Consider the following 26,953-nt stretch of genomic DNA (forward strand, 5'->3'; position numbering starts at 1 on the left):
CTACCTTTGCAGTTAGTTTACATAGGTAGGAAGGAAAAAAGGCATGCATGAAACTAATGTTTGCAAAATTTGGTTGGTTTATGGAAGGCAGCATGAATGTATCTTTTGCTGCCAGAGAAATCCCACAATTCTGTGTTTGTGGTTCAGTGGTCGGTTGCTTTTTTGAAAAAAAAAAAAACATCTGAATGAGCATCTAAAAGGAGTAAATTATGACTTTATTTTGAGTAAGAAATACACATTTCTGCCAAGCTGGTGAGCTAGAGAGCAAGTCAGCTGCCTTAGGCTTCCATAGTTTGCTTTACACTAATCAACCTCCAGTGCATTTGATGCAAGGAGGATAAGAAGGAGACCATCAACTGATATGGGTGTTTGAACATAACACAGCTCAGAAGTAATTAAATATTGCACTTAAAAAGTGTGCAGCCTGTCAAGAATTAATCCCTATCACTTGTTCATTTCATTACAAGTTAGATATGAAGGAAGCAGGCTTTACGAACCAATATTATGAAAATTAATAGTAGGTAAACTGCCAGTATGAAGATATTTTTCAAAAGAAGTACAGCAACTAATAAAGAATTATAGAAAAGGGGATGGAACGACAAGAATAGAACCAATACATATATGTTGAATACTTACATTTGTGAATCAATAAGATCCAAAACAGAGCAAATCAAACTTAAAGACAGTATGTGTAATACATGGACCAGTGCAATTCTCATTATAGAAATTATTTTGACCAGGTAATATTACACAATATTAAATTACTCCAAAGAACTGACACTCTTGCATTCCTGTGAAATAAATGTAGACGTCACAAGTACATGAAATTTACAATTTAACAGCATTACATTTCAAAGACTTAATTACAATGGGAGAATTAGCTTTGAGAGCCAAGATGTTTGGTAGCAAGAGAGAGAGTGAGAAAGAGAGAGAGAACTTCTCAGGTGTTCAGTTACATATCAGGTTAATCAGGATGTGGAAGACACTCTACATTACCTTGCAAGGCTACAAAGTGCCTTTGATGTAGAATTACCCAAATTAAAGCATGGAAAAATGAGGAGGGAGGGTGGGTTTACTTTAGGGATTGAGCATTTTAGTGAGCGGATAGAAAGCGGAACGGGGTGTAGACTGTGGGCAGTATGAGCGCTGTAATCTAAAAAAGAGAGAGGCAGCAGGTCAATGCCTTATGAACTTATTATTCACCACCCACATTTAACTAACTAACAAACTTAAGATAAATTACATTTGTTCATTTAGCAGACAATTTTAACCACGGTTACAAATGAGGACAAACATAGTAATGTATCAATTTACCATACAGTAGCCGACAACAAAACAGATTAACTAAATAAATCAATCAAGTAGTATCCAGACATTTCTGTTTACCAAAGTGAAGTGAAACAAGGCCAACTACACAAGCTGTCTCACCTACCTGTATTTCATACCAGTTCTCAAGCAGTGGTCGCCAGAGGAGGGCACATTATGCACAGAGAGTTGGCCCAGGCTACGGGCCACCATCGCCACGGCACGGAACTTGCTTTTGGTCCCCAAGCTGGGGCTGTTGGCGTTCTGTCGGTTCAGTCGGTCCTCTGTGCTCCGGCTAACAGCTCGGTGGTCCGTGCACACAAATGACACCTGCATGCTAACGGAGAGCCCCCGAGGACGGTCTTACCAATGAAGATGCTGACTCAAACAAGCAGGCACCAATGTTTTTACTGCTCAAAGGACATGGGAGAATGAACAAGTCTAGTATCTTCTCGCCCTTAGGACCAGGAGCTGAGAAAACGTCTCTTCTTCCAAAACTTGTTGAAAAAGCCGTTAAAAAAGGTTAAAGATGGATATTGCAGATGTCAAAGGTGAATGCAATGCTCGCTTATATCACAAGTGCACATATCAGTCTGAAGTGCTGCCAGAGTGTGTATTTGTCCATGAGCCATCTGTATGTGTGTGAAAAGTGTGTATAAGTCAGTGTCTCAGTGCATGTGAGTGCGCTCGTCTCTGTTAGAGTGAATTCCAATGCTCTGGCTCTAGGGCAGCAGCAGCCCGTGAAGCAGTGAACTCCGGGCACCAATCACATCAACACAGCACAAGGGAGGAATTCCACATCCATCCACGTCACACTGCAGTACATCAAACCATGGTTATCTGGTCTCTTCTCTGTCTTTTCTCCAAGTGGAGTTGATCTTCTTTTTTCTCCCTCTTTCTTCTGTGTTCCTTCAGTTGCTTGATTCCTTTCCGCCCTGGTGCTGTATTAGTCAGTCTGTCTGATTCTAACGTTAACAGACTGTGAGTTTTCATATCCTAGCTTCCTGTTAGATCAACATCCAATAATGTTGTTCACTGTCTACTGAGCACATGCATAAATGCTTAAAGAGAGAGAGAGAGAGAGAGAGAGAGAGAGAGTATTGCCAGAGAAAGTGGGAAGGTCCAAGCTTACACTATGTTGTGTTAGATCAGCTTGTACTTGATATTCCACACTGCCTATGCAAGACAGAATGACTGCACTTACTATAGACTAAACACAACAAAGTCTGGCTCAAGCCAGTGCATTTAACCCACATGCCAGTAACACAGTATCAAAAAATAACTAAAAGAATAGCTAAAACAAAACAGCTAAAAGAAATTTGTAAATGCTTTGTCATCTCTGCTATCACAACAGATTACTGTGCAATCATTTAAATGTAACCTAAAGGGAACGTTCACCCAAAAATCAAAATTCGGTAATTATTTACTCACCCTTATGTTGTTCCAAACATCTGACATCTCCATTTGTGTTCCATAGAAGAAAGCATTTGGTTTTGGAACAACATTAGTGTGAGTAAATTATGACAAAAAAATTTGGCCATACTATTTTTGGATGAACTGTCCCTTTAAATATGAGCAGTTTCACATGTCCTCCAATTGGTGAGTGGACTTCAGTGACATAAGTGCACATGACTGCTGCAGTTCTATGAATACAGGAATAAAAAAATAAGTCATTCTGTATGTCTGTTATGCAGCCAGACCTACATTAATATTCATCACAAATGCATAGTATGCAGAATGCAGATTGTCCTTTCATTCCTCTTTTCTGACAGTCCCACTTGCTTTCATTTCTGCTGACCTCTTCTCTCACAGAGAGAAAGTCTTTAATTCCATCCAATAATCCTAATCTCATGATAAGTAATATTCCCATCTAAAGTTTTTTTTTTTATATATATATATGATGGAAATCATAGGCTCCAGGTAGAGAATGGACTATTACAATAATTGTACACAACCAGAAACCAAAATGATATTCAAAATTACAAATTTGCTCCATCAATATTGCTCTATCATTTAATTGCTCTATCAATAAAAATAGTTATATCAGGAAGACTCGCAGATTTGAGTAAAGTTTTAGATTACATTTATTTGATTAATATAAAACAGGAATTTAATATCTCTCTTTGGCATAAGCCCCATCTGGCGGTCCGAAGAAGTTGTACTCGGAACCATCAGATCCTGCTGGAGATAAGAGGCAGGGGCGAGGAGCCTACCCCCGTGCAGGACGGGACTCAACTGGTGGTGGTGGGGTGGTGGAGGTTGCCGTGTTAGCACACTAAAACAGCAATGTGATAGATTGTGAGCAGACATATAAAGCAATGGCTTACATGTGATTGGCTAGCTAATGGTGCAATGATGTACAGCTGCTAGTCTTCCCGCTAGAACTACGCTGCGCTTACATTTCAGTTGCAATTTTGCGAGCCACAGAATTGAAACATTCTTTGCAGTGGACACAGTCAACAACATGTTCAGACAGAAAATCGATGTGTAAGTTCAGAATGTTTTGCCACCCGTATTCAAATCAGAGGTGCCGAATTCCAGACAAGCACCACCGTGTGGCGAATGTTCAAAGCCCGAAATTCTCACTGTTCCTTTGCTGTCACATCCCAGAGACTACATTTGCAAGGAAGTGAAAGAAAGACATTTTGGTCTCAGCATTAGATTAGACGTTCTGTGCCTTACACGTGACATTCAGAAAAGTAAATGAAAGACAATCAACGCAGTGTACCTTTCACGTCAAATCCATTAAAAGAATTAAGCGAAAGAATGTTGTTTTGGTCTCAGTACTGCTATGGTTATGGTTAGGGGTTTGGTTAGACTTAGGAGCATATAAATGTAATTACTACTCAACAGGGCTAACTGCACAAATGCACCTACCAACATTTCATGTCCGTCCTCAAGCAGTGGTTGCCAGAGAAGGGCATGTTCTGCACACAGAGTTGGCCCAGGCTAGGGGCCACCATCGCTACGGCATGGAACTTGCTTTTGGTCCCAAGCTTGGGCTGTTGGTGTTCTGTTGGTTCAGTCTGTCTGTGCTCAAATGTTTCTGAAAATCAGATGCACTTTGCCTTTCATGCCACATCCATTCAAAGAAGCAAGTTCTTGCACTTACAATGTGCATCGCAGTTGTAGTTCCAGCTTCAGCGTCTGGGAGGGGCAGTTTGCCCATTTGATCTTGAGGCATGTTTTTCTAAGTTTAAAACTATGTTTAACTTGACACAGTGACCTAAAACACAGTGTTTATGATGCAACCCAACCAAAGGGAGATGCTCAAAACAATCTATCTGATGCATGTGTACATTGAAGCAACCTTAGAAAAGCCCTTATAATAATATAATCTATCTTGCACGGATTGACAAAGTAAATCGCAAAATGGATTGCTGTGGACTGTAGGCCACTGATAGGCTTATGTTCAATAATAGGGAAATAAATAATACATTTACATCTAAAGCCACTTTTTGTTTTGTCTCATCAATGCTTTATTTGTCTGCCACAATAATGTAATTAATTTTCATTATATGAATTATATATATACCTGTGTGTGTGTATGTGTATATATATATATATATATATATATATATATATATATATATATATATATATATATATAATTATTTAAATATAACTATAATTATTTAATCATTATATATTGAATTATTTTTTAGCAAATATTTATACGATTAATTAATTGGCATATCATATAATTAGTTAGATTTAAAAATTTTAATCTATTAACGGCCCTTATCAGAACTCTTGGAACATCACTTGTCCAATCAGATTACACAAATAACGATATTGACAATATGAAATATTTGACATTTATTAAATCCAAACACTACACAGGACATTCTTTACTAAATGTAGCAGGGCACTAGTAGCCACAGGGAATACAAAGATAATTACTACAGAAAATGTTGGCATGGATATTTCAGAGTTTAAAAAATGACAACATTTTTGCATATAATATCTCAACACAGCACCTGGTGAAACATATTGTAAGAAAGAGCTGTAAGTCAGAGATCAGAGGGGAAGCTAAAGTCATATATATAAAAAATAAAGTCTTTATGAATAAAGTAAATGCATGTCTGTGACTGTGCATGTGAGTGTACATACCACAGACCGCAAACACTCTTGAGATGAGTTCTAATAATCTGACACACAAATGACGCGCTGTTCCCGCATCTCTCACACATTGCTTCTCTGTGGCTTCCTAAAGCGTCTCATAAAACCAGTGACTGACAGAGTGACTGCCTAGTTTTCATGCACTCCGGATTAAAGGAATGCGTGTCATCCCACTTAGATGAAAGGAAGTGGACAGGGAGCTTAAATGAACGTACAGCATTTCCTGAATTGCACTTCGACACACCAGCCACAGGACTAAGAGTCTGACAGCAGGTTTCTGATGTGGCCATCAAAGCAGTGGTCCATTTAAATCAGCCAGCCAGGCAGACATAATAATAGGATATTAAACTCAGGCATCTTTCATCATGCAGTACCTACAGAAGGAACTGACATCATTGCTTGAGATGAGAAACTACAGTTGGGGCAATTCAGGTTCTCAATGTGGAAAGGAGGAAGCAGGGACCGGGTGAACAATCCACGTCAGACATTTAATAAACACTTTTCAGGGTATAACAAAACGGGGTGCTTTTCAGCACCACATAAAAACACACACTGCTTTTCAGTCAGCTTCGTATAAACAAAGACACACACACACAGACAGCTTCATGCATCTCTCTCTCTCTCGAACTGCAGCTCCGGCTACACCTTATCCCTCTCCTGGCTGATTGCGATCATTCTCCCCCAACCGTCCCTCATCGCTTGGCCATGCCCAGCCCCCCCCCTCCCTCCACAACAGTTTGTTTTATTTGTCGGATACACACACTCCATCCTCTCCCATTGCATATGAAGCTGTTACATCCAGAATCACAAGAGCACCACACGCAAACCCGAACTATTATGCAAATATTAATGATAATGTTAACCTAAGCTGACACGCCCTTGTATGCACACATAAAGGCAAGGAAAGGCCTATAGGCAAATTTCTCACATATGTATGAAATGGATTTCATATAGTGCTTAACAAAAGCCAACAAATTGGGCAGAAGAAATTTGTTTGAACACAGTTGCACATGAATTAACAATGAACATGAGTGGTACAAAAACAAAGGAAAAAGATGAACAGAGCAGAAACGGAGGAGTGGTGTCCAGCATGACTGAACGGTTAGCACGTAATGAGAGTTCATGTGTCAGTGGCATTTCATTGAGGTCCTTCACTAACCCACAATTGTACAAACCACCAAAAGCACACACCAAGACAAACAATGGGTTTTCCGCAACAGAAAGGGGCAGAGTGTAGAGCAGTGGTTATAAACTGGTGGGTCGCGACCAAAAAATGGTCACAAGTTTGTTTTAGGGTCACAGTCAGAAGGTAAATAAACCCTAAAAAGCTATAACAAAAATAATAAAATGCAAATAACCATACAACTTAATTGTATGCATTTAGGATAGCAAAATAAATAGGCTCATCAGCTTTTTCATACCTTTTGTTGATGACCTCAAAGGCTATGTTTCAAATCAATCTCTACAGTGTTTTGGCACAAATGCATCTGTCATCAGTTGTATGCCACACTCGAAAATCATGAACGAAATATATCCAGATGCCCCACAGTTGCTGATGTGTTTGTTTTCCTACCTTACCATCGCGACCTGCGCTGCAATAATGTACTGTCTCTCTTACTTCATATCCTGGGATTCCCCCAGCGCACTTGAGCGCATATGCATATGTGCACTCTTCAAAAACCTTTAATAACGGCATTTTAGCATTTACATTGCCACAGAAGCCGTGTTCTTTGGTAGAAACCTTGGTGTATTAAACCCCTTAAAGGGTTCATGACATAAGGAATCAAATTTTCCTTGATCTTTTGACATAAAGAGGTCATTGTTCTATAAAAACATACTGTAAGTTTCAGAACTGAAAACTTCCTCCTCAATAGAAAAAGAGCATTTATTTAAACCAAGCTACAAAAACATCTCGTTTGGAATTTGTGGAACATGTGACATCACAAGGACCAAATACATCTACATATGCCTCTTTAGCAAGACATCAACAGTTATTTTTTGTCATTGCACCCATGGCCCACCCACTGGCACTCAGTCAGTCACACAGGTGAAGAGGAGAGAGATGGGCCTGTCATGGGAGATTCATCTACCTCAAAGTGGACTTACACAGGACACCTTCATGTGCCTATCTGAATTTAAATGTTTTTCTACATACATTTTTTTTTTAAATGCTTTGACCGTTATCATGCATCTTGTGCCACGTTTAAAAGACGTAATGTCAAATTAATCTTGCTGTTTGCTGTCTTGTTGTGCTGTTTTGATGGCGTCCTGGATCATTTTTGCACATATTTGAGCTATTTTTAATTGTTGGTCTTTTGTAAACATGCATTAGATGGACGTCTTTGATTTTATTGATGCGTTTCCGCACAAAACTGACGATGTGCACCATGCTTTAAGAGCGGTACAATCTCATTCTGCTGCTGCCACTGACTGGTAGAAACACATGCCGTTCTGTGTGTAAACAAACCGGGAAAATGGTGAAGACCAGTGTCTCTACTTTGGCATGTTGAATCCGGTTGAAGCACCCAACATCATCGTGGATTGTATTACGTTTGCGTATTCAGAAGATTTCAGAGTGGATTAAATGTGTTTTCGGCTCATATCAGCATGGATTGCTTGTGAACCAGTTACAATATGATTCAAGCTTTGCAAAGAACTGTTATTGAAAGATGGGACAGTTAAAATTGGACTACTGGACTGTAAAACAGTAAGTAACCAATTCCATTCATGAATATTTCAAATGTCATGACTGTTTGATAGTTTATGCTGTGCTTGAGTAAAGAGTTTGATACATTAAGATAAAATGTGTTGGGTGTATGTTGTTTTAACCCTGAAATGTGGTTTTATAATGAGTTTTTATAATTAATTTGTTCATTTTCTGTGGACTGAGTTTCAAATATGGCTGTATTGGAACGGCTGCACGATGTTAGCCAATCACAACAGTAGCCGTTTACATTTAAGTATTTTAAAGGACCAGACATCTTAAAACCGAGCATTTCAGACAGAGGGCCAGAGATAGGGTGTTAAATTATTGTATACAAATACATTATGATCGTTTTGGTGCAAAAAAAAAAAAAATAAATAAATAAAATAAAATAAAATAAAAAAAACTATACTAACATTATAACTGAATGGGAAGATAATACAATTATAAAAAAAAAAAAAAAGTCATGTCATGACCCCTTTAAATGGTGTAAGGAAAACAGAGTTTGTGTTTACATGATTTTTCAGAATGCCACTTTCTGCAAAAACCCTAGAATGAGCTGTTTTCATTAGTGCATGTTAACAGGGTCAGTGAAAAACTAAAAAAGTCAATTTTCCATTAACATTAAACCAATGTCATGTTAATAATTTTGCATATTGTTAGACCAATGCAGTTGTGTTCAGTTGTCACTTGATATCCAACATAAAATCTGGATCCTGAAGTAAAACCAGTTGAGAACCACCGGTGTAGTGGGTGCTGATATCTCTGCCCTCCTATTCAATACTTCTGTTGTTTCCTAAAAAAAGGTGCTAAGCTCTAGCAAAGGTGTTCCGGGAGTGCGGCAATGTGATCCTCTTGGAAAATAGTCCACTTACTACCCACTGTGAATAACAAGGGACTGAAAACAATCCACGTTCTGTCATTGCCACAAAGTATATGTGTGTCATTGTGACTCTCTGCGGGGATTAACCCTGAAGTTAAAAGTTTTTCACATACACAACGGGCCAAAAATGTTAGCAAGCACCTGTTAGCCTCCTCCCCATTCTGATAGTTTGTTGTAAATCAAATTTGTCATCACTCGTACGGTAACACATAGTTTCTATATAGATTTAGAAAAGACTAGTTTTAAATGTCAGTACAGCCAGATGCACAAGCAGTAATTGAATTATTGTTACAGAATGGAAACCTGAGCAGTAGACCATTGTGTGTCAAACTGTTCAAAATAAGGCTTAATGCTGGGCTCACTGGGGGAGATGTGACCTTTCTAATGAGAGAGGTGGGATGTGTGAGGTGTACTTGAGAAAGAGAAGGCTAACATTCATTCAATTTAAGTTTGGCTCTGTGTAAAGGGCTCTTGTACAAGTGAAGGGGATGCAGCATTGTCTAGTGGACTCAGTCTGAAGGTAAGAATCATGAAACAAAGCCTTCTTAGAATTACAGATGGAAAGAGAGACAGAAAGCTACAGCTAAAACATCAGAGCGCTCTCTCTATTTCTAAAGCCTACGCTGCTGTATAAAAGCCCTGCTATATGTGTCTGTGTGTATATATTCAGTCGAATAATTGTATTATATATAAAAAACTTTATCTATAAGAAATGAGATTAAGCATTACATATTGAATGTATTTGGGTTGAAAACTTAATTTTCCAATATCAAGATTTAAGGTTAAAATGTAAATATTTGTATCAGGTATATTTTATATGCTGCAACTAATCACCACTATTTTAATTTTTTCACCATTGCAGTTCACTTGAAGTCAACATGAAAATAAATCTGAACCAATTTAGCTTCTTAATACACATTCCTGTGTAATCGGTGCTCATTATTCCAAAGGAATAATAATAAATTAAAAAAAACTTAAACTTCTAATTGAAATAACTTTCCTTTTCAGCTGAATTCACAAATACTTTATATTTTTCAACCCCTTTCCTAAACCACCTGGCTCCATTTTTGAATGGAATGCCCATTTTTCATGATCCAGTCAATTCCCATGGGATAAAATCCCAACCAGTATATTTTCTCATTGAATATCATGTTTCACTTGGAAATACATAATATTACAGAAGTAAAATGGGTTGCCAACTTTGTTTCATGTTAACATTAAATAGTCGGCGTGCCAAATGAGCTTTTAAAAGTAAAAATATATGTAGTCTCTCAATTAAGGTTATTGAGGATATTATACAGTAACTGCATGTAAAATTACATAAGTTTTGGGCCTCATGTATTCAGATAGAAGACAAAGGCAGGCCTAACAGTTGTAAAAACATAACTCAAGCCCCCACATTCCATGTCGTAAATTTTACTGGTAAAAATCGCGCCAAAATCAAACAAAGGGAGTCCAAAACAGACTACAAATCCAGGAAGCCTTGCTCACTGGAGGATCGAACTCTCGACTCCTATTGGATGAGGCACACAACAGAATGTCCCTCGAACATGACATCATCAGGAGTTCAAATAATTCTGAAATGCTTCCAGAATTCGCTTCCAGCGACTTAGTTCACTGAATACGGACGTAGCTTTTTGCTGCTCTCAGGTGCAACCTCGTGGCATAAGGAAGTAATGTCCGACTTGAAACCGTAGCCATACAATCTTCATCTCGCTGGACGAGTTGAGATTACTCTGTGTTCAACCAAACACTCTAACGGATCCGAAGGAGACCGCTGAGCAATTCGCATCTTCATCCGTTGGCCTACAGAAGTGAAGAGATTAAAGATTTCTCTTCCATCTTCAATCAAGTCGACATTTCTGAGTTCTCCGCCAGCCCGCCGAGAATCAACAGCCGTACCGCCCGCCGACAGAGCGAGGAAACGGCCTCCCGTCATCACACGAGCCTCAAGGAACCGGGTCAGAGTTAAAGGACGGAGGAAAACACATTCTACCTGTGTCCTCATGCGATTCAAGTAAGAGGTTTACGTCTGGGCAGAGATAGAATATTATAGCGTGTTATTCTTGTGTTTCAAGGTTTTTTTGCTTGTACAGTTTACGGACCGCCATGTCCGCTCATTATTAATACTCAGGGTATTAATTATCACAAATTTGTTTTGCTGTATTGTGGTCCAACCAAATTGGATTGTGCATTTTCGCCATCGTGGGTGAAACAGAAACTGAGTTCATCCATTAAAGAGTCAAATAACGCAGGACTTTTACGAGCCCCGCTCGTAAAACCGCGTCTCTGAGTGATGAGCACAGATGCTTTCTCTCCAGCTATCGCGAAATCAGCTTTCGGGCTGTCACTTAATAATCTCTCTCTCTTTCTCTCCCTCTCTCTCTCTCTCACTAACCACACTGACACACACACACACACACACTGTCACACACACACACTTATGTGTTATAGGATTATTTTGATTTCCATATCTAATCATATCACTGTTTAGTTTGTAGTTGTAAGTCAGAAGTTTATTGACTGTATTGTATTAATTATTAATTGATATTACTGCATAAATAAACTTTTGTTTATATTTCAAAGAGAAGTGTTTTGGTTTGTTTTGCATATGCCTGTGCCATGCTGACGGGATGTCAGTGCTCGGATTCAAGCCTTCATTCATTGTTTTTTTCCCCGAAAATCGATATTCTTCGGATGCCGATTTTCCTAAGAAAACAATCTAATATTGAGACTGTTATAATATTCGGTTATTAGTCCCTGATTTCAGGGTGGTGCCCCGTCAATGTTAATCCTTATTAATATTCTATTGATTTTTGATAATTGATAATTATCTTTGATTGAATTTGAATGATCAATAAGCTAGTGTTAATTTTAGTGTAAAGCTAGTGTAAATTTGTTTCACCGACGTTAACAATTAACGATTATCTTTGATAATTGTTGATTTAAAGGATTAAAAAAAAAAGCTAACATTGATTCTCATCAATGTTCTATTGATTTTAATAATTAATAATTACCTTTGATAATTATTAATTATTGCTAATAACCAAATTTGCTCCTAAACGTAGCTAGAGTCCCATATGAGGTTTTAATGAGTTAGATCCAATTAATTAATTTAAATATTGATTAATAACTACAGAAATAATTATTAATTATTTCTGATAGTAACACTGATCTAAACAACCAGTAAAGCCCTACATAAGTAATAGAAAATGTTGTTTCAAACAGTTTTAGATAAAGTATAGCATGTCACACTTCTCTTACAACTAGACATTTGCTATATTTCAGTATTTCTGTTATACATGTACTGAAATTAGATGGAAGTACAAACCGGGTGAATACTTTCATCATGAAGCATGTCAAAATAGGAATCGTATCTATCTCAGCACTGGCAAGATGATCCGTTCTTTTCTAAAAAGAAGATGCACTTTCATTTGTCAGTTTGGCTGGGGCTACAGGTTTCTGAGAGCAATAATCTCCCATTGTTCTTCACTTTTAACCTCACAGCACTTCAAAAACACCTCTCCTCAATTTAAACTGTCTAGCCCTCCCTACATTTTCGTTTGATTAGAAGCCTAACTCCAGACTTATCCTCAGTCAAATAAGCTCTGTAAAATCCCCTAGAGCCGTTCAATCATCTTCAACCTCACAGCAGAGATCAGTTTCTCTGTGTGAAAGAACTCCAGTGACCACACCTGCTCACTAATCATAAGACCACAAGACAAACAAACATTGACAATAAACTCTAATAGCACAAACAGCACTATCATGATCAGAGGTAGGCCGATACTCGGTTTGAATGATATTTTAAACTGATATTCACACTTTCTACTTAATCTGTTATTGGTTTATTAAAGGGATAGTTCACCTGAAAATGAAAATTCTCTCATATTTATTTACTCTAATGCCACATTGTACATCTTGCTATTGCAGTCTCTAAGCATGTGTAATCGAGCTTGAAATCACGATCGCCAAGGAGACTGCTGTCAAGATGTACAGTGAAAAAGGAGTTACATTTAGGTCTGTTCTCGCCTAAAGCCAACTGGATCACTTCAGAACACATTGATTAAACTACTGGAGTCTGATGGATTATGTTTATGCTGACTTTATCTACTTTTTGGAGCTTCAAAGGCCTGATCACCATTTACTTGCATTGTATCGATCTACAGAGCTGAGATATTCTTCTAAAAATCTTTGTTTGTGTTTGGCAGAAGAAAGAAAGTCATACACATGTTGGATGGCACGAGGGTATGTAAATAATGAGAGCATTTTCATTTTTGGGTGAGCTAACCCTTTAATATTTGGTCTACTGATAAATGGCACCATTTGGTGGGTCTCTAAGAATAGCATCCAACAACAGCATTACATCACTGTATATTCAAAAGGAATTAACCAAGACAGTCTAATGTCGAAGGCTTCTCTGTAGCGACATTTTGCCGGCATCATGAAAACATCCTTGTCATTTTGTTTCCCCAAAGGGCAAACAAAAAAAAAACAGGGATGAGCAACTGCTACTGTAAAAATAAGCATCTTAAACCAACTTAAGCTGGTTTGCAAGTTTTAGTCGGTCTCCCAGCCTTGTCAGGGTGGTCTGTTGGCTGGATTTAGAGGGCATTTGGGCACTTTTCAGGTGGTCAGGCAGGGAGACCAGCTGGCCGACCATTTAAACCAGATGAGCACCAGCTCGGCCAGGCTGGGAGACTAGCTAGACCAGTTTAAACTAGCTAAGCTCTTTTAGCAGAGATATTTTTAAAACCTTTTTGAGTCTGAGCCCTAAAGGTTACTGTAAAAGACTCAACGTTATCTTAAAGCTTTGCAATCCTAATTACATTAAAAAGACTTGCATGCATGCACGCACACACACACACACACACAAACACACACACACACCCTGAAGCCTTCTCAGAAAGTAAGCTTGCCAATAAAGAGCGCAACCCCAAGCAAAACCAATAAATACAGTATATTTAAGATAAGCATTCTTTTTCACATACTGTACACCTCATTAGACTGCAACAACCCCCTCCCTCTCTCAAAATCTGAACTAGTCAGGGAAGACATCCACAGCACTTCTAATAAACCAAAATTGAACCCAATGTGACAGAGAGCAGCTGCTTTGCATTTCAGTGTCAACTAGTGAGTTATTATTAGGTTACTTATTAGAACTGTCATGAGTGAGTGGTGCTGTGTTCCAGAGATTAAATGGAACAAACATATTTATTTGAGCCATGTGGACAGAGAAAGAGGTAAAAGGGAAGAAAAAATAAAAACACTTGATTGGGAAAAAAAAAAAAAAAGATTGTAATTTCATGTGTAAGAGCCTCAGCAGGCAGTAACACACAAGGTAGACAGCATGGCAATTATTACAAAGCACTGACATCACTTACAGCTACATAAACCAGCTGCTGAAAGTCAATGGTGCTGAGCTGTTCAGCAAAGCAATGTGAAGAGTGTGATGATCAACAAATTAAAATGAACATTTTGCAAAATAAAAAAATGCAATTCCATAAGCTTTCTTCCCACTCATGCTGTGCACATAAGCATAATCACAGCTCTGTGGGAATAAAGAAATTCCTTCTAGGTATTTGACAAGGTGCAGACATTGTGAATCTGACATCTGTTGTAGTACTAAAGCCTTTGCATGTAAATATTGGTGGTACATACAATACACCACATGTCCAAGGGTTTACAAGTACTCCCTTCTAATTACAGGGTTTGACTATTTCAGCTACACCCATTCCTGACAGGTGCATAAAATGCCATGCAATCTCCTTGGACAAACTTTTAAATGCCCCTGTGAACAAAGCAAGGTCCAGGAAGAAATGGTTTACTGTGTCTGGTGTGGAAGAATTTTACTGGCCTCCACAAAACCCAGACCTGGGATGAATTGGACCACCGAATGTGAGCCAGGTTCTATCATCAGTGCCTGACCTCATTGATGCTTTTGTGTCTGAACAGGAGCATCTCCACAGCTATGTTCCAACATCTAGTGGAAAGCCTTCCCAGTAGAATGGAAGCTGTTATGGCTGCAAAGTGAAGACCAACTCCCTAATAATGCCAATGGTTTTGAAATTAAAAGTTGACAAGCACATATGGTTGTGGTATTAGGTTACAAATTCATAATTCAGCACATACTTAGGTTGAGGCTTAAGTAATTGAGTAAATAATCATGATTAGAATTACAGCTGCCACATTTACTGTAACTACAGTAACTGAAAAATGTGTCAATTACAGCATTCTATTTGTCTACTCCCATTTTGTCTCGTTTTTTTTTTTTTTCTCCATTGGATGAGCATTGTAACCAATCCCAGATGTATCTGTTGCTCACTTTGTGCACAATTTATTCAAAATTTAAAGGGATAGTTCATCCAAAAATGAAAATTCTCTGATAATTTATTTACCCTCATGCTATCCCAATGTGTATGATTTTCTTTCTTTTTTCAGAACACAAATATTTTTATAAGAATATTTTAGAAAATGTTATATTCTGTGGGTCCATACGATGCAAGTTAATGGTGACCTGACCTTTAAAGCTCCAAAAATCACATAAAGCAGCATAAATGTTATCCATAAGCCTTTAGTGGTTTAATGCATGTCTTTAGAAGTGATGTGATAGGTGTGGGTAAGAAACAGATCAATATTTAAGTCAGAATTATTTGTCAATATTTAATTTTTTCACATTCACTATAAATATCTACTTTCATTTTCAAACGTGAAAGTGGAGATTTATAATAAAAAAGGGTTTAAATATTGATCTGTTTCTCACCCAAAGCGATTGCATCACTTCAGAAGACATAATACAGTATTAAACCACTGGAGTCGTATGGATTTCTTATACTCTGTCTTCGTGATTTCTGGAGCTTTAAAAGGTCTGGTCACCATTCACTTGCATTGAAAGGACCTACAGAGCTGAGATAATCTTCTAAAAATCTTTGTTTATGTTCAGCCAAAGATATAAAGTTATACACATCTGGGATGGCATGAGGATGAGTATATGATAAGAGAACTTTCATTTTTGGGTGAACTATACCTTTAAAGTAAATTCTATTTATCAAATTAATTGCAGTTACAATATCAAGGGATATAGTTGGAAATTATTATTAGCTCTAGGATCTGCACACTTTCAAAACAGTATCTAGTACTCTTGAGGCAGCAGTGATGAGAAGGAAATGCTGGATCTCCATCATGACAGCTCTGCCGTTTCAAGCTCACTGCATGAGCAGCTTAATTCACAGTTAGAGCGCCTGCGGTTCTCTCTCACTCTGCTCCATCAATCCACCCTTCCAACTCCTCTCAGAAAATGCTAACTGCACTTTCTTTAAATTGAATTCATACAGTCTGGCCTTTTACTGGGCAGACCTGGAGGGGACAGCAAGCTACCATTTGTCCAATCACTAAACAGATGAAAAGAACATTACTTGCAGTTCTTTGGAGCTCAATGTTTCTACAGCATGAGCTGCAGCAGGATTTTGCACCGGCAAGCTACTGTCTGCATCTGTTTGTCCAAATATACATGACACAATTGTGTAATCGAATATTTGAAGGAAGAACAACATTGCAACAAAAGCTGGGTTTTACGCTGAAGGCTAATTGTTTTCTGATTAATTTGTATACATGCGAAGCAGAGCTACAATCACTAGTATCTAGGTCTGTTAGTCCGACTTGGCAAAAATCGGACTGCTACAATTTCAGTGAGACTAAAGCGTTTACATGACATTTTAAAAAGACAAGTTATAGTTTTAGTCCAACTGAAATCAAACTTTTAAAGTGCATGTAAACATACTGTAAGGTAGGTATGTTAGTCATTCACATTTTACGAGCATTTTATTTTTATCTTCGTGAGTAAATATTTAAGCGGATTTTATGAAGGTATTCTACATTTCTGGAATGCATTCTGCATATGCAAATTTCCATTTGCATTCCATATAAATCCATAAGAAAAACTTTGTTCAGTGCATGGGCATAGCAGCCTTTGTGTCCCCCACACTTTTTCAAGCTAAACACATACCAAGTCCAAATGGTGGATTTGTATACAGTATTCTTTGCATTTTGTTACTTTAGGCTGATTGAGCAACCATCCAGCCAATCACAGGTGAGTTTCATGAGCCGAAACAACCCATAAGTAATAGGCCATAAGTCAGGCAGCATATCGTTTTTGATTGGCAGCACTACGTGAAATGCACAGCAGAAAAAAACCCAAAGGACAATCCTTCTTTTAAGCACACATTGTAAGTGGAGTTTATTTCAGCACATGAGTCGTCCTTAAGTTATTCTTTTTACATTATGTTTGTGAGGTAAAAGTTTGATTGCCATTTTAAAGGTGCAGTATGTAAAATTCAGAAACCCTTGTTATTAAAGACACCTGTAGCCGTTAAGTGAACTGCAGCCAGCTACCTGTTGCTCGTGCTCGCGCTCGTGCACACACTCCATAGGGACGCGAGCGAGTGAGCATCGGCCAAAACAATGACGTAACGTACAAAGAGACTGAACGTGATCCACTGGCATCATGCTGACAGATGAGGTAGCATAATTAAAATTACACAGTTATGATTGTTTTACTACAAACTTTGAGACTATAAATGTTTTTTTATCCTGGAGGGACCTTTGCTCAGTTTTGGGGATAAAAACTGACCCTGAATTGGCATTCTTCGTATTGGACAGGTAAGCTTACATAATTGCAAAGCATGTGAAATATAGTGCCATAAAGATTGATCTGTGTAATTTTAGCTAACTTGATCTTGCCTGCAAATGCTGACGAATTGCAAGCTACTTTGCTTTGTAACTTTCAGATAATTTCAACGATCTTCTCTTTATACTAAAAGTCAGGTATACAGGATAAATTTAAGCAAATATGCTGATTTCTTATTCATAGTAAAGCATATGACATACAAAACATACAATAGTGCAACATAACAGTGCAACAGTAAACTGTCTGGTATAGTTTGGTAGTATGTTGCTGTGTGTATCAGTATGCTATGTTAGCTGATAAGTACTTTTAGTTTAGTCTCAAAGTTTGTAGTAAAACAATCATAACTGTGTAAATTTAATTATGCTACCTCATCTGTCAGCATGATGCCAGTGGATCACGTTCAGTCTCTTTGTACGTTATGTCATTGTTTTGGCTGATGCTCGCTCGCGTCCCTGTGGAGTGTGTGTACGAACACAAGCAGCAGGTAGCTGGCTGCAGTTCTCTTAATTGCCACAGGTGTCATTAATAACAAGGGTTTCTGAATCTTACATACCGCAACTTTAAATAATTTATTCAGGACCCGCTTGTGTTCAGTCTTTTATTGTCATGTGTGAAACAGAAGCAAGTGCTCCACAAGATGCCCTTTATTTTTGAAGCTAATTTAGCTAAAATTAGCAATACTTGAATCTTTAAGCATATAATATACTTATATATTAATATAATACTTATATAATAATATATACTGTAATATATTAACACTTCACTGTAAGTGTTGGGTCTGTGCGAGGCCCCCTCCCCCCACACACACTTATAAAATGACTGCTACGCCCCTGGTTCAGTGTGAATGTAGTGTGAAGATAATGCATTAAAGGCATGAAAACCAACTCCTTGCATAGAAATGGCATGATTCTTCTAATAGGTGCATTTTTATAACAGATTAACTATTCAATTCAATTAAAATATTTTTGTATAATACAGTACAACTTTTTCCAAAGCAGATTTACAAAGAATTCTGCCTGACAATCCTCAGTAAGAATCATGGGAATCCAATCCATTTGAGGCAATTTTATCACACTTTTTTTTATCCAGGTCTTAATGTCTTATGGGTCTGTCTTTAGCTCTGTCTCTCCAGAATGTGATTACCCCAATTAGACTGATGCAGTCAGTCTGAGATTAAGCAATACTGCATACCTTTCAAAAGAATACAGTATTAAGTAGATTTAATGTACTGTTTGATTTGTGATGTTTATTTATGATCATCACGATGGCCCCGCAGATGGCTGCCTCGGTGTGGAGCTCCTCAGTTCTTTTATTGTTTTTGTTTGTTTGTCCTGTGTTTAGTAATCTTTTTCCAGTCAGTTTTAACAGAGTTGAACTGCTGAACATTCGACAGCATGCACCAGACAATCTTTTCCCAGTTTTTGAATATTCAGACATTTTGCTAGACATTTTAGTTGGAGGTGCGGCTTTGTTATTCAGGAGACGCAGGCGAGGAAGACGAGCCGGTGCGCTGGTCAAACTCCATCTGCGTGGATTTTGAACAGCGCTGCCAAATATTCACTTAGCAAATCTCTGCTCTCTTCCTAACAAAACGGACGAACTACGTCTCCTCACCCGCACAAACAAGGACTTTTCAACCTCTGCTGCCTTGTGCTTCACAGAAACCTGGCTGAGTGAAGCCATTCCGGACAGCGCGTTACATCTTCCGGGCTTCCAGCTGTTCAGAGCGGGTTGCATCGTGGAGTTAACGGGGAAAATGAGAGGTGGTGGAACATGCTTTTATATCAATGAAAGTTGGTCTACAGATGTAACAACGTTAAAGAGTATGTGCTGTCCTAATTTGGAAGCACTCTTTATTAACTGTAAGCCTTTCTACTCGCCACGGGAGTTTTCCTCGTTTATTCTGGCGAGTGTGTATATCGCACCAAACGCGTGTTTGAATGCCTCGCTGCAACAGCTGGCTGATCAAATCACAGACATGGAATAACAATATCCGGACTCAGTTATTATTATTCTTGGGGATTTTAACAAAGCAAATCTCACACATGAACTGCCCAAATACAAAAAGTACATCACATGCCCCACCAGAGACAGGAACATACTGGATCATTGTTACACAACAATAAGGATGCAGCTTTGGGACTCTCTGATCACTGTCTAGTTCATCTTCTTCCAACCTACAGGCAGAAATTAAAATCAACCAAGCCAGTAGTAAGGACTGTAAAGAGATGGACCAGTGAAGCAGAGCGGGAACTACAAGCCTGCTTCGAATGCACGGACTGGAGTGTTTTTGAGGCTGCAGCCACAGAGTATGCTTACAGGGGTGGGGATAAAGTCTTGTACAATCAGGCCAGGAACACACTGAACAGGGAAATCAGAGTGGCTAAAAGAAGATACTCTGACTGCACTCAACTACTCAACCTGCACTTAAGATCTGTGAAGATGATGTGAGCCGCATCTTTCGGAAACAAAAGCTTCAGGCCTAGATGGCGTCTTACCAGCGTGTCTTCGATCCTGTGCTAACCAGCTGGCCACCATCTTCACACAGATCTTCAATAGATCACTGGAGCAGTGTGAAGTCCCATGCTGCTTCAAATGCTCAATCATTGTTCCTGTCCCAAAGAAACCAAAAATCACAGGACTTAATTTTGTGGACTTCAGTTCAGCTTTCAACACCATCATCACAGCTATACTCCAGAATAAATTACACCAACTCTCTGTTCCCATGTCTATCTGTCAGTGGATTAACAGCTTTCTGACGGACAGGCAGCAGCTTGTGAGACAGGGGAAACTCACTACTAGCACCTGTACAATCAGCACTGGTGCCCCCCAGGGATGTGTGCTCTCCCCACTACTCTTCTCCCTCTACACCAATGACTGCATCGCCAAGGACCCCTCTGTCAAGCTCCTGAAGTTTGCATACGACACCACTGTCATCGGCCTCATCCGAGATGATGATGAGTCTGCATACAGAAGGAAGGTTGAACAGCTGGCTGTCTGGTGCAGTCAAAATAACCCTGAGCTGAACACGCTCAAAACGGTGGAGATCATTGTGGACTTTAGGAGAAACACCCCAACACTGTCCCCCCTCACCATTCTAAACAGCACTGTGGCAGACCTGAAGTGGGAGACCCACATTGACTCCATTGTGAAAAAGGCCCAGCAGAGGTTGTACTTCCTTCGCCAGTTGAGGAAATTTGACCTGCAACAGGCGCTGCTGATACAGTTTTACTCAGCAGTCATTGAGTCTGTCCTCTGCACTTCAATAACTGTCTGGTTTGGTTCAGCTACGAAATCAGACATCAGAAGACTACAAAGGACAATTCGGACTGCTGAGAGGATTATTGGTTGCCCCCTGCCCCCCTTCAAGAACTATACACTTCCAGAGTGAGGAAAAAGGCTGGAAAAATCACTCTGGACCCCACTCACCCTGCCCACTACCTTTTTGAACTGTTGCCTTCTGGCCGACCCTTCAGAGCTCTGAGCACCAGAACTGTCAGGCACAGGAACAGTTTTTTCCCACAGGCTATCCATCTCATGAACAGTTAAATTGCCCCATTGAGCAATAACTATGTGCAATACACAGTTTAGTCTTTTTTACATTTATCCAACACATCCAACCTCTTTTGCCATTTCATTCCTCTGAAAAAAACAAAACAAACAAAAAAAAAACATTTGCACTGTATATAACAGATTTGTATTTGCACTGTACATAACAGATTGTATTAGATTTGCACTACCCATGTGTATGTGTATAATTAGTTTTATTTTTTATTATTATCTATGTCTTGCTGCTGTTTTTGTATTGTTGTACTCTGGAAGCTCCTGTCACCAATACAAATTCCTTGTATGTGTAAGCATACTTGGCAATAAAGCTGATTCTGATTCTATATGTGTGCTTGTGATGTTTCTTTATTCATGTTGGTTTGTACATACTCTATGTATGTATGCATATGTATTCATAATCCAGGCTGTTTTATGTAAGTCTTTTCCCAGACTTTGACCAAATTTAACCTAGAGTACATTCCCTAGGGGAAAATACAGTATAAAAAATAAAAAGGAAAACACAGAAGGAAAAACAAAGAGACAGAATGAGCAGCGGCCTTTAATTGAAGAGGAAGTAGAGCAGAAAAGAGGATTGCCTCATTAACTCTGCAGGACGGCTTTACCACACAGAGAGAGATGCAGAGGCTTCCAAACCCTCCTGCACAGCACTTAATCAGTTATTATTACTCTTGTATGGCTAACTAATTAAATCTTAAAGTATAGCAGTATTGGTTAATGCATTGTTGGCTAATCGCATTGTGCTTTTGGACCATAGCAGGATTCTGGGGCACAGTGAATCACAGTATGGTTGGATTTAAAAAAAAATAAAAATGAATACATAAAAATAAAACTAAGTAACTGAAAATGCAAAGAGACAAATAAAGACACTAGCTACAGTACAGATAGATTGGAAACTCCTCTCTCTGACACCCTTCCCAGCACATGAGGCACAGAATGTGTGTGCTTTCTTCCATCTAGTGGTCACAGGTATCACAGCAGTTCATGAAGTTAGTGAAGTGTTTAACTTTTTATTTTCAAATTCTTTCCTATCCCAGTTTAATATGCAGAGACAATTATAAGCATTTGTGGGTTGATTTACCTAAAAGGTGTGACTGGGTCAATTAAAATGTGAATGTGAGAGATGATAAAAATGAGAAGTCTTTTCAAAAATGAGTTTAGAAAATGTGAAAAGTTCTCAGAAATTTTAACTTTTGTATTTGTTTTGGTTTTTATACATTCCTGAAAAAAGTTTAAATAATTTGAGAAAACTTTTGATTTAATGACTCTAAAAATGTCTAGTAGTATAACCAAGTAAAATGTACTAAATACTTTCCTTGCACCTGGAATACACGAGTGTACACCTGCTTAATCTTTATTTAAAAAAAAAGTTGACCTGAACAAAATGTCAAAGGTCAAAATTCAGCATTCAGTAGTTCTCTAGCTAGCGTTAGCATTGCTCTTTTTCATGTACTTTATGTACTGATGTTACAGTGGTGTTAGATGCTATACTGCCATCTTTCGATGTGGATCAGCATGATCATCTCTGCTGCCCTCGTCAGCTCTGGAATAGCATTTGCATCTGGAAAATGTCGGAGTTTGAGGTAATTTCTAAAGTTATTTATTACTCCTATAATATAATTGCTTTGTCTAAAAACAAACATTAGAATTCAAGCAAACAGACAACTACAGTCAAGGACAGATTATATCAATATTATTTGGAGACTGTCTATGTTTCACGTTATTTCTAAAGACAGTAATTACCTTTATTAGAGAACTGCTTAACGTAAAATAAACCTCAATTATCTAGCGATACAGAATGTTATGGTAAAGGAAAGATTAGAATTGTTTTTGATGATCAAATTTAGCATGTCCATGAATACTGTATTTGAAGAACTTGTTTTATTTCCAAGTAACCGAAGTCATTGTTCACACAAAATCCACAAAAATCACTGTGCCAAGATACTTTGCACAAAATGAATGAAGATGTAGATGCCTTACCGTTACCGATGTTTACTCTAGTTTTTTTTGCCTTTGCTGGTCTTTCTGTCTTCTTGCTTGAAGCAAGTTGCTTCAGACCTTTTTTTGCTTCTTTAGTAGTACAGCTACTGGATCTCCTGTTGTCTTCGCTGCTAAAGCATGATAAATAAGTATGTTCCATTGTGTTCTGTCACCATGACAAATTCCTTGTGTGTGTAAGCATACTTGGCAATAAAGCTCATTCTGATCCTTTTCGCTCTTCGCGTCACCAAACAACAATGTTCTAAGCATAGCCAAGAGTATGTACACAGGTGGCAGCCAATTAACGCAAGGATTCTCTTCTTCAGTGTTTAGTGAAACCCTGCCGGTCATGTGATTTCAACATGGCGAAACACATTGAAGGGGGTGATCCGCACCATGTAGAATAAAACACTTTTTATAAAAAAAACTATTATGAGTACAGTCTTCATCTCATGTGAGTGTACATCATTCGGATCAAACTTCACAAAAACACAATTCATTCGTTAATGTGTAAAACATTTTAAATTGGCTCCAAACTACTGACTGCACCTTTAATTAAACCTATTATAATTATAATTTAACCATATATGCCATTTTGACTGACAGAACAAGCAAACAGTGCAGCGGTATCCAGTCTTTTTCAATGGCCACAAACACACAAAGAAAATCAAATGAAAAGTACAAACCATACAAAAATCTTTCATAGAAATTAGCTTGACTATTAGACTTTAATAATAATAAAACATAAATTCTTGAAAGTTTTACTGTAAATCTCCTCTTGATAGTTATTTAGAATAATTTTCTTCATGGACTAATGTTTAGACATGACAACACAGAGACTATTTAAATCCACACACAAGCAAAACGTCCTGGTTACTTTCGTAACCTCCATTCCCTGATGGAGGGAATGAGATGTGTCGATGTAGTGACACTAAGGATCACACTTGGGAGCCCCAAACACCTCTGCTTTTTTGAAAAAAGGCCAATGAGAATTGGCGAGTGGAATTTGCATGCCACTCCCCTGGACATACGGGTATAAAAGGAGCTGGTATGCAACCACTCATTCAGGTTTTGTGCTGAGGAGCCGAGACCAGGTCCCGGCCATTTCAGCAGGTAGTTCAGCATTGTGGCAAGAGGGACACAACATCTCGTTCCCTCCATCAGGGAACGGAGGTTACGAAAGTAACCAGGACGTTCCCTATCTGTCACTCACTCGACGTTGTGTCGATGTAGTGACACTAGGGGTCCCTATACAAAATGCCACAACTAGCTGAACTTTGTTTTGTGAACTGGCGGTGTGTGACGGGCAGACTGATGTGTGCCTCGTAGCCAGCGCACCAGGCCATCGCGTAACCTCCCCCAATGCTCTTATGAACGTCGAACGGTCCATCATGAACAAGTCGACTGCCCAAACATAGGGACAGGCTAGCCCAGCTGAGGCCTCTTTTCCCTCTCTTTTCTCCCCAAAAAGAGTGGAATTTATTAAAGGACTGGGAGCCATAAGTGTCTGCGTTGGGGGATGTCCCTCCCAAGGAGAAGACACTGTGGAGACCACACCCCGCTCAAAAGGGGGGGGGTATTTTGAGTAGAATACGTCACATGGTCTTACCAAGTCTGGTCGGAAGTCTGTCATGTGGAGAGGTCCCATGGTAGGTCCTACCCGAAGGGGAGGAGTTTCTACAGAGCATGGCGACCGGGGGAAGAGGGGCCTCTGCCCAATGAAGATGCAGTTTGCTGCCAGGGAAACGATTTTGCGGAAGACATCACATGGGGTCGCCTTCGGGGAACCAGCACATGTGGAGCACCTACCTCAGTACAGGGGCTCATTAATGCATGTACTGTGCCAGTCAGCGAGTTTCTCCACAGACTCAACTGCCAGAGGGCTAAGGAGGAAAGTCATCCAGGGATCACAGTCTGTGAACACGACTGGGAGTCAAGAGCACACGTCTTCACCTCAAGGGAGGGGAAAGGCGCTATGCGCAAGTGGTACACCCGGCCAGTTGTCCCGGAACTTACCTGCTCGTGCTTGCCAATACACAGGACGAGACCGGCTCAACCCGGAGATTGTAGAACCTCGCAAAGGTGTTGGGTGTTGCCCAGCCCGCTGCTCTGCAGGTGTCTGCCAAAGAGGCGTCACTGGCCAGAGCCCAGGAGGCCACCACACTCCTAGTGGAGTGGGCTCGTAACCCTGCAGGGGGTGGCACGTCCGGAGCCTGATATGCCATTGCGATAGCGTCAATGTCCCAGTGGGCGATCCTCTTTTTGGAGACAGCGCTTCCTTTCCGCTGTCCACCAAAGCAAACAAAGAGCTGCTCGGAGCTTCTAAAGGCTCTGCATATGATCCAAATAGATGAGTAAAGCTCGCACCGGACACAGCAACACCAAGGCTGGGTCTGCCTCCTCCTGGGGCAGCGCTTGCAGGTTCACCATCTGATCCCTAAAAGGGGTCATGGAAACCTTGGGCACATAGCCTGGTCGGGGTCTCAGGATCACGCTAGAGTAACCCGGACCGAACTCCAGGCATGATTTGCTGACAGAGAACGCCTGCAGGTCCCCTATCCTTTTGATGGAAGTAAGCACAGTCAGGAGGGCAGTCTTCAAAGAGAGTGCCTTAAGCTCAGCTGACTCCAAGGGCTCAAAGGGAGCTCCCTGTAGACCCCGAAGGACTACAGAGAGGTCCCACGAGGGGATGAGGCACGGTCTGAAGGGATTCAACCTCCTAGCGCCTCTCAGGAAACTGATGATCAAGGTGTGCTTCCCCAAATACTTACCATCTACTGCATCGTGATGAGCCAAAATAGCGGCTACATACACCCTCAGGGTGGAGGGGGACAGCCGCCCCTCCAGCCTCTCCTGCAGGAAATAAAGCACTGATCCGACTGCGCATCTCTGGGGGTCTTCGCGTCGGGAAGAACACCACTTAGCGAATAGACACCACTTCAAGGCATACAGGCACCTTGTAGAGGGAGCCCTAGCCTGAGTGATCGTGTCTACCACCACAGGCCACTTAGGTCTTCCACACCCCGTCTAGGGGCCAGACGTGGAGATTCCAGAGGTCTGGTCACGGGTGCCAAATGGTGCCCTGTCCCTGAGAAAGAAGGTCCTTCCTCAGGGGAATCCTCTGTCGCGAAGAACGTGAGATCTGAGAACCACGTCTGGGTGGGCCAGTAGGGTGCTACTAGGATGATCTTCTCTTCGTCCTCCCTGACCTTGCACAGGGTCTGTGCAAGTAGGCTCACTGGGGGAAATGCATATTTGCGTAGTCCAGGGGGCCAGCTGTGTGCCAGCGCATCTATACCGAGGGGTGCCTCGGTCAGGGCGTATCAAAGCGGGCAGTGGGTGGATTCCCGGGAAGCAAACAGGTCTACCTGTGCTCGACCGAATCGACTCCAAATCAGCTGGACCACCTGAGGGTGGAGTCTCCACTCTCCCCTGAGGGTAACCTGACATGACAGCGCATCCACTGCAGTGTTGAGGTCGCCCGGGATGTGAGTGGCTTGTAGTGACTTGAGGCACTGCTGACTGCTGGCGGGCGAGTTGTGACATGCAATGGGAGCGTAGACCGCCTTGGCGGTTGATGTACGCTACCGTCGCTGTGTTGTCCGTCCGGACCAACACGTGCTTGCCCTGGATCAATGGCCGAAACCTCCGCAGGGCAAGCAGTACTGCCAACAACTCTAGGCAGTTGATGTGCCAACGCAGCCGCGAG

The 26,953-nt window shown here is 40.1% G+C and overlaps 1 protein-coding gene across 6 annotated transcripts in view; it reads right to left on the reverse strand.

The window, feature by feature from the left end:
• LOC127419706 (voltage-gated potassium channel subunit beta-2-like) overlaps positions 1-26,953 on the reverse strand; it is a 109,779-nt gene that overhangs the window by 47,238 nt on the left and 35,588 nt on the right. For 2 of the 6 annotated variants that reach the window (XM_051661347.1, XM_051661351.1), the window contains exon 1: positions 1,433-1,641. The exons of the other annotated variants lie outside the window; for them this stretch is intronic. In XM_051661347.1, the coding sequence (XP_051517307.1) occupies positions 1,433-1,641 (209 nt within the window). Of the gene's footprint in view, positions 1-1,432; positions 1,642-26,953 lie in introns of those variants that run through there. 6 annotated transcript variants of the gene reach the window in all.

Source organism: Myxocyprinus asiaticus, chromosome 29 (assembly GCF_019703515.2).
Source record: "Myxocyprinus asiaticus isolate MX2 ecotype Aquarium Trade chromosome 29, UBuf_Myxa_2, whole genome shotgun sequence".
NCBI lineage: Eukaryota > Metazoa > Chordata > Actinopteri > Cypriniformes > Catostomidae > Myxocyprinus > Myxocyprinus asiaticus.